The sequence below is a fragment of the Mustela erminea genome, chromosome 4 (genome assembly GCF_009829155.1).
Source record: "Mustela erminea isolate mMusErm1 chromosome 4, mMusErm1.Pri, whole genome shotgun sequence".
Taxonomy (NCBI): Eukaryota; Metazoa; Chordata; class Mammalia; order Carnivora; family Mustelidae; genus Mustela; species Mustela erminea.
The window spans coordinates 16,332,801-16,340,994 of record NC_045617.1 but is presented as its reverse complement, the minus strand read 5'-3'; the positions used below and the strand labels follow the sequence as shown (position 1 = coordinate 16,340,994).

Genomic DNA, 8,194 nt, shown 5'->3' with positions numbered 1-8,194 from the left:
GCCTCGACCTTGGAAGCTAGGAATACATTATATGTCACTTAATTGAATTTAAATTTTAAAAAAATAGGAAAAAGAAAACAATATTAGTGATTTCTCCTCAACAAGCAAAGTATTACTACAATTCACACAGTGTAGGTCTATTCTTTAAATGTATTTTAAGCTATTTAAAATTATTTATTAAGCTTCTATACTAGAATTGTTAACCCTTAAAAACCTAAATTTCTGGTGAAAATTGAGAAGTAAATGGTAGTGTACTCTTATCCCAGCATTCCTAGCTGATTTGCAGATTTTTAAATTCTTTTCACGATTTCTAGAAACACGTGACTTCTCATAGTACATTTTCCAATTTGACACAGGACATGCTTACCCACAGACCCACATATCCTGAGTTCCTCTGTAAAAGGAAAGCAAAGTAGATAAATCTATGTTCCATGAATAAAGCAATAAATAAATGCAGGCTAGAACAGTTCATCCAGCTTCTGTTACAGCCCTCACACATGGGGTCACACCTGATTCAGTCAGCTGAGTTCGGTTCCTCCAGGTGCTGTTGTTTACAATGTGGCTATTTAGTTCTCAAAGCCCAGAACTAACAAGAGTGTTTCCAGTGACTGAAGGGGATGGGATACTTTATTATCTATCATACTTACAATAAGTCGAGCATTATGTGGCTGATTTTATGCAATTTGTAGGATAGGGAGATGATCGTGAGTGAAAGTGATGTACTCTCGCTCCAACACTCGCTTTGTCTCAGAGCTGAAGTGTGGTCACTGAAAAAAAAAAAAAAAAATCACTCATTTTTTTCCTCCTCTGCAAACCTGAAGGTAGCACTGCTTGGAAATAGGATTCTCTGTAGAATTTACGGGTTGCTAAGAGGTTCCACAGCGGGAGGAATAGCATTCCTCTGCTTTTACTTCCAGAGCCTGAGAATGTGCATTAAAAGTTGGCCACAGGCCCAGATGCTTCTCCTACACTTGCAGAGATAAGGGACTTGAAGCTACGTGCCTTCAAAAAGAAGGGAGAATTGCCTATAAATTATATCTCACCAAACTTGATTCTTAGAAAAGAGGGGGTAAAAATGACCTAGTGCCCAAAAAGAAACCAGTTAACTTGTCATACCCATAGGCACAGGCGCGGGCCCAGGCCATCCGCGCCCCCTCCCAGAGATCCGGACCCAGGCGACTGCAGTTGCCAGGGATGATTCAGTCCGTCGCTGCCTCCAGCTGGCAGCGTCGCCCAGCGAGTTCGCTCAGCTGGCAGCTCCGCCTTTGGCTCGGTCCTCGGCCGCTTGCCTCCGTCCGCGCGTGTTCCCTCGCCTCTGCCGCAAGCATAAGAAGGGGAAGTTGGGCGACGGTGAGCAGCTTCTCCGGGACAGAGACCGGGTCCCTCTCGGCGGGAGACAGGCGCCCTCCCGCGCAGCCCGCCCGGCCCAGCAAGCACGTTCTGCTTCCCACCGGGGTTCCTTCGGAAGCCACTCCGCGCCTCACCTGGCACCCCCCATCCCGGCTCGGGGTCGCGATGGAGCCCACGGCCGCCGCCACCACGCTCACGGGGCGCTCGGGGCTCCTGTTCCTGCTGTTTCTCCTGCGGCTGCCGCGCGGCATCACGGCGGCGCCGGCCGGGTTGGTCGTGGGCGCGACGCGCGGCGGAGCAGGGACAGGTGAGTCCCGGGATCTTGAGAACTTTGTCGCCGGTTTAGGCCGCCCTCGCCTCCCGCTGGGTCTCCGCCGCGGGCTCCTTTCCAGCTCCGCTGAGTCCGCCTGGACTTTGTCGCCCCGTGGGACGGAAAAGAGGGGATCTGGGCGACCACGGACTGCCCGCCTCTGGGCAATGGAGCGGGGTGGAGGGGGAGAGGCCGTGGCGGGGAGTCCGCTGTCGCCCCCGCCCCCGCCTGTCCCCTCGGGGAGCAGGAGCCCAGCCCTGGAGCCCCGCCCTGCGTACAGGACAGGGCGATCCCACAGGGCCTGGACCCCGCACACCCCCGCGACTCTGCCACTGAAGCAACTTCTCCAGGAGTCACCACCCCCGCCCCTCCCATGCTCCCCCTGGATATATTTTGTGGACCTTTTTGGGTTTTCCTGTTTGGGGAGTTTTTGTTTGTTTTGCTTCTATTTTATATCATTCTGACTTGTGCATTTCTCTGAGCCTTGTGATCCCTTCCGCTAGTCTGCTCAGAAAATTCTTGATAATCTAGTCCGTGCAACAGGGGACAGGCCTGTCTTCACTTTACCTGGACTCATCCTTAGATCTCATTAGGGCCATCTCCTGGGTCCTAAGGAATCCTGTGACCCATGGTCTTGAACTCTCCCTTCTCTGACTTTGGATTCTATCCTCACTGTCCCCCTAACCTGCCCAGCTCCTCAGCAGCACCACCCCCCACCCACGCACCCCTCATCTTCCTACAGGACTCTTGCCTGCCTGACAGTTCTGTGACATGAAGGCCTCTTCTGCTATGGCCAGGCTGGCCTGTGCCTGCCCTGGGTAGAGTGACTGATGCAGCTTGTGGCAGAGGTATCCTGATCCTATCCCAAAAGGGGAAGGGCGCCAGCCTCTACACTAGGGTGAGCCTCTGTGCAGGGACAGTCCTTGCTCTGTCTTACACACATTCTATTGCTGTCTCCTGGATGGCAGCGGGGTGCCTGCTGCTCTTTTTCTTCCAGCACCAAGTTCCACCTGTGTTTTTCCTTCCCAGATGCTCTCTCGCTTTCCTACAATTTCTCCATCACATCTCAGGCCAGGCCTGGACAACCGTGGTGTGAGATTCAAGGCCGGGTCAGTGGAAACGAGTATCTTTACTATGCCTGTGGGAGCAAGCGGGTCATACCCATCGGTCCTTGGGGGATGAAGCTGGAGGACACAGCATTCTGGGACACACAGATGGAACCTCTGGAGGACCTGGGGGAAGAGCTCAGAAAGAAACTGCTGGACATCAAAGCAGAGATTTTCACTGAGAGCGGTGAGTCCGAAGGCCCAGGGCAGAAGGAGAACACTTTGGCAGGGCTGGGGAGCTATGGTGTTCATGTAAAACTTCGAAGTGGGTCCCAGCAGCCAGGGCAGACAAGGAGGCCAGAGCAGGACCAGGAGGGTGCAGGGGAGCGGAGGAGTGTGCAGTGGGTGGGGCAAAGGATTGGTCAACACCAGAGGCTGATTGGTCAAGACCAGAGGCTGATGTGTTTCCCCTGGCGGTGGGTGGGGGCAGATTCTCTCACCCTGCAGGTCAGCCTGATGTGTGAGCCTGGGGCCCACGGACACAGCAGAGGATCCTGGCGGTTTGTCTTCACTGAACAGTTAACCTGCCTCTTTGACCCGGAGAACAGAAAGTGGATAGAGATTCCTCCTGGAGACCAACAGGTTAAGGACATGTTGGACGGTGACAGAGAGTTGACTGAGCTCCTCATGAAGATCGCAAACGGAGACTGTAAGAGATGGCTCCAGAAACTGCGGGAGCACAGCAATGAGATGCAGGAGACCACAGGTAACTAGAAGACTGGTTGGAGTGCTGGTTCTCTTGAAGAGATTGGCTGACCCCGCCATAGTGTGTGTATGTGAGAATGTGTGTGTGTGTGTGTGTGTGTGTGTGTGTGTGTGTGATGATGCATACCTGATGAGTTGTGCTTGGGAGTACAAGGGCCACTAGTGTGTCCTAGTGTCCTTCCTTTCCCTGCTCACCTCCTGGCATCTCTCCCTACTGCACATACCTTTCGTTCTCTCTCTGGATTTCTTCCTGGCCCCAACCTGCAGGCCTCATTCTGTTTCCAGAGATTTACTTCTTACTGTTCCCTTTTCTGAGCCTCATTGTTGTTTTTTGTGTCCCCTGGTCTGGTTCTTGAACTCCTTCAGTGCCAGTGAAATGTCAGCTCCTGACAAGATGTCTCTGTCGCCATCCATACGTGTCCCCTCCTCTTCTATCACAGCAGAAGTGGCTGTCTATACGGAAAGCCTTGCTTCGCCCATTAGCTATATGATCTGCATGAACCATCCACCACTTCCATCCTCAGGACCAGTCACAGCGGCTGCCACAAACACAGTGGCAGGAGGACATCTGGGCTGTAGGATTACATGGGGAAGCAGCAGCTAAAGACTCATGCCCCCAGTTTGGGGCCCCTGATCAGGGCTCTCACTACTCTGTTTTCATTTCAGGAGCACCGGCCACAACCCCGCCTGTAGCTCTGGTCAAAGACGCCGCCATCAGGCCGATCACTTCTGTCCTCCTTGTGGTCCTCACGCACTTAATCCTCCTTGTTGTCCAAGGCATAATCCTTTGAGTAACAGGTACTGTGGGCAGAACTGAGTCAGAAGTGAGAGGCAGATGGCCTGGGGTGAGCACAGAGAAATGCGAATGGCCAGCCCTTGTCCTATTGCTTGAACCTTCTCACCTGAACACAAGACCAGATGCGTTGGACTGTATTAGCTTCTCCCAAGAAAGAGTCTCATCAGAAGCTGTTGATGTAGAGGTTGAGGTAGATAATTATTACAAGGGATTGGCTCACGACTAGTGGGTCTGTGAGCTGGAGAAACAGGGAAGCTGGTGGTGGGGTTCCAGTGCAAACCCAAAGGCCCGAGAATCAGGGCATCTGTGGTGTAAGTCTAGGTCCTGGTCCGAAGACCCATACACCAGGAGTGCTAATGACCAACGCTGAGGGCAGGAGAAGGATGGCCCAGCCAAACTGAGAGCAAAGTCACCTTTCCTCCTCCGTTTGTTCCATTCAGGCTCTCGTGGATTCGATGAGGACAGTCTCCTTTACTCAGTCTACTGATTCAAATGCTCATGTCTTCCAGAAACACTCTCTAGACTGACCCCCAAAGAATGTTTTCCCAGCTATTGGGAGGCATCCCTTGGCCCATCAAGTTGACCCATAAAAGGAGGCAAGACCAAGTTCTCACATGCTTGATAGCTGTCACCAGGGCAAACTTATCCTTGAGCTCTGATAGTGCCTCGCTAAGGCTGGTGGGAAAGCACAGGGCTCCCCTGCCCCTGACCCCAAAGTTTGCATCCTGTTTTTGCTAAGGGATTGAGCAAAATCAGGCCTGGCTCAGAACAACTTTTCACCTGGGAAGGGCCCGAGTGAAGGGTGGTGTGCAAACAGTAGGAGCACCGGGCATGGACAACACTCTGGCTTGGGGAAGAGCAGCAGGTGGCTGCACATGATGTGTCCTAGGGATGGGGGACCTAGGGATGGGGGACCTCTCCATGCTGCGTCCAGGAGAAGGGTCCATGTCTGAACCAAAGAAGAGGGGTGGGAAGGCCGTTGTCCACCCAACCAAAGGCTGGCTTGCAGGGCTCTGCTCCCATGCTACTCCACTTGGGTGGTGGCAGCTAACCAGAGGGCCTATGGGAGAGACTCTCCAGGATGAGATTCAAAGGCCAGAGCAACAGGGTCCCCTGGGATACCTGGCTCAGCCCTGGTGCTCTCAGAACCTGGCAGCTAGCCTCCTGCAGAGCCCAGAGCCCCAGCCAGCTGAACTGCCCCTGCCTTGAGCAGAGATGCCTCAGAGTGGCTCAGGAGAGGCCATTGAGCTGCTGTTAGAATGGGATGCTGTCACCTGATCGGACCAGGAAAGGGTGTGGCAGGGCAAGGACGGTCACACTCAGACCTTGTGTTCAGCTACCAAGGGGAGGAGAGGCTGAAGACAAGGGAAAATGGTTCTTTGCCTACAATCTTCCCCAAGGCTACAGGAACCAGGATCCAGGTCCCTCTCTGGGGAGGGCTCCCAGCCACTCTCCTAGGTCTTCTCATCTGGCCAGAGGGGGGCCAGGATCTGTGTCATGGGAACAGATGAATCATTGGTGGCTTTTGTCTTGAGCCTAGGTGTTGAGTAGTAGGGCCTGAATCTGACTGTTTTGTGGTAATGAGGCAAGGGTTTGGTCAGGCTGCTGGACCCCGGGTTTGGGTGTCCCAGGGTTGGGGGTGGGGGTAGTGTAGGGTGTTACTTGACCTTCGGTGTGAGCTGGGCTTTAAGCCAGGCAGTAACTGGGGAGGGAAAAGCCCAAGAAGACTGACCGAAGATTTTCTCAGCTACAGGAACAAGCTCCTCTTCCTCTTTTAGAGGCTGAAGTTGCTACAGAAGGCCTGAGGATCTCTCTCCTGCACTCGTTCTCCCTTCTAATGAGTGGCTTCTACCTGCTGTCCATGTCCACCGATGGGACCTTCGATCTCTGTGGCGAAGGCAGAATCCTCCAGTCCTCCAGGAGATAGTGATTATGGTGGAGTATTTCCCTGCCTTTGTTCTCCGTCTTGATGATCCACCTCTGCATTTTTTCGTAACATGGATGCTCTGGTGCCAACTGTTGGGATTCCTGTACTTGGCCTTCTAACTGCCTGAACAAGAATTCTGAACAAAGAGAATATTTCCCAAGTTCTCCTTCAGTGTTGGAAATCAGACACTCGTCAATATCATGAGCTGCTCATTGCTAAAAGAATACTCTGTGAAAGTGGAGAATCTCAGGGCTTCTTTCTTCTGACACTCAGATCTGTTGAGTAGAACAAGGTTGTATTTATGATAGTTTCCTTTAGAAATTTATCCTTTAAATAGGTATTTAAATAAAATATTAAAGGTTACATTATTTCAGAAGTTTACATTATGACGCAGTGGATAGAAATGGCATTCAATCTCTCTGAAACCACCTCTCAAATAGTCATCTGTCAGTATCAGACATGATCCTGACACTCTGGATGCAGAAGAAATTCTGGAAATGAAGCAATGAGATTAGAATTTCCCCAGACCAGACATCTCCAGTAGTGACTCTCTTTTGATTCCTCCCCTCTGACTCACCTCCTTCAAGGCACAGTGAGTCTTCAAGAAGGAAACAGATCTGCTTCTAAAAGTTGAGATGCCCTTCAACAGAGGAGTGGATAATGAAGATGTGGTCCATATACATAAGGGAATATTACTCAGCCATCAGAAAGGATGAATACCCAACTTTTGCATCAACCTGGACAGGACTGGAGGAAATTAAGCTGAGTGAAATAAGTAAAGCAGAGAAAGTCAATTATAATATGGTTTCACTTACTTGTGGATCATAAGGTATACATTGGAGAACATTAGGAGAAAGAAAGGAAAAATGAAGGGGGCGGGAATTGGAGTGGGAGATGAACCATGAGAGACTGTGGACTCTGACAAACTGAGAGTTTTAGAAGGGGAGGGTGGGAGGGATGGGTTCGCCAGAACTATTAACTAAGTTGCGCCAGAACTATTTCCTAAAACACACCATCTTTTATTACGACAAATCTTTAATGTCACGTTGCTTAAAATTTTCATTAAACTTTTACTTATCAAATTTAGCCTAAAATTGGAAGCCAATTCTTATCACATTTACGTAATTCAGGTCAATTAGTGGCTTAATAAATAGGTTATCTTGTTTACTGATTGGTATGATAAAATCTCATTTTTTTTATTGGAAGCCATTATTGGGGCACCTGGGTGGTTCAGTCCAGTAAGTATCTGTCTTCTGCAGAGACAAGGCTCCCCTGGTGGCCTCTACCTGCCTCGTTCTCAGTGCTCAGGGTCCAACCCCACCCCACCCCCCGTCATACCCCGCATCACCCCTACTTCATTGTTCTCTCTCTCCTTCTCTCTCAAATAAAAAATATGGAACAGTCATAGAGTTTCTCTGAGTTGCTAGGTCCAGTAACACTGGTGTAAAAGCCATCTGCTCCTGGGATGGGGCAAAGCCCAGGACCACCCACAGGCAGCAGCACGCTCAGCTCTCACTCGAGGAGGCAGAACACACAGCTCTCCTTGGGTGGTGGCAGCTAAGACAGAGGGCCCCTGGGAGAGACTCTCCAGGATGAGATTTGAAGGCCAGAGCTCCAGGGTCCCCTGGGACACCTGGCTCAGCCCTGGTGCTCTCAGAACCTGGCAGCTAGCCTCCTGCAGAGCCCAGAGCCCCAGTCAGCTGAACTGCCCCTCCCTTGAGCAGAGGTGCCTAAGAGTGCCTCAGGAGGGGGCATTGAGCTGCTTTTGGAATGGGATGCTGTCACCTGATCGGACCAGGAAAGGGTGTGGCAGGGCAAGGATGGTCACATTCAGACCATGTGTTTAGCTACCAAGGTGAGGAGAGGCTGAAGACAAGGGAAGATGGATTTGTGTCTAAAAGCCTCCCCTAAAGATCCAGAAACCAGGATCCAGGTCCCTTTCTTCGGGTAGGCCTCCCAGCCCCTCCTTTATGGCTTCTGATCCAAAGGGTGGATCAAGA

The 8,194-nt window shown here is 51.4% G+C and overlaps 1 protein-coding gene across 1 annotated transcript; it reads left to right on the top strand.

Moving 5' to 3' along the window:
* The first annotated feature begins 1,194 nt into the window (after positions 1-1,194).
* Positions 1,195-6,884, top strand: LOC116589286 (UL16-binding protein 3-like). The gene is made up of 5 exons (XM_032341319.1): positions 1,195-1,657; positions 2,690-2,953; positions 3,197-3,472; positions 4,138-4,269; positions 6,015-6,884. The coding sequence occupies exons 1-4, from the start codon at positions 1,195-1,197 to the stop codon at positions 4,260-4,262; spliced, it is 1,128 nt and encodes a 375-aa protein (XP_032197210.1). The 3' UTR covers positions 4,263-4,269; positions 6,015-6,884.
* Positions 6,885-8,194: the final 1,310 nt, after the last annotated feature.

Coding starts and splice junctions, on each gene's coding strand:
- LOC116589286 (XM_032341319.1), top strand. CDS start 1,195: ATGATTCAGTCCGTCGCTGCCTCCAGCTGGCAGCGTCGCCCAGCGAGT. Junction 1,658..2,689: donor GCGCGGCGGAGCAGGGACAG/GTGAGTCCCGGG, acceptor TTTCCTTCCCAG/ATGCTCTCTCGCTTTCCTAC. Junction 3,473..4,137: donor TGAGATGCAGGAGACCACAG/GTAACTAGAAGA, acceptor TTTTCATTTCAG/GAGCACCGGCCACAACCCCG.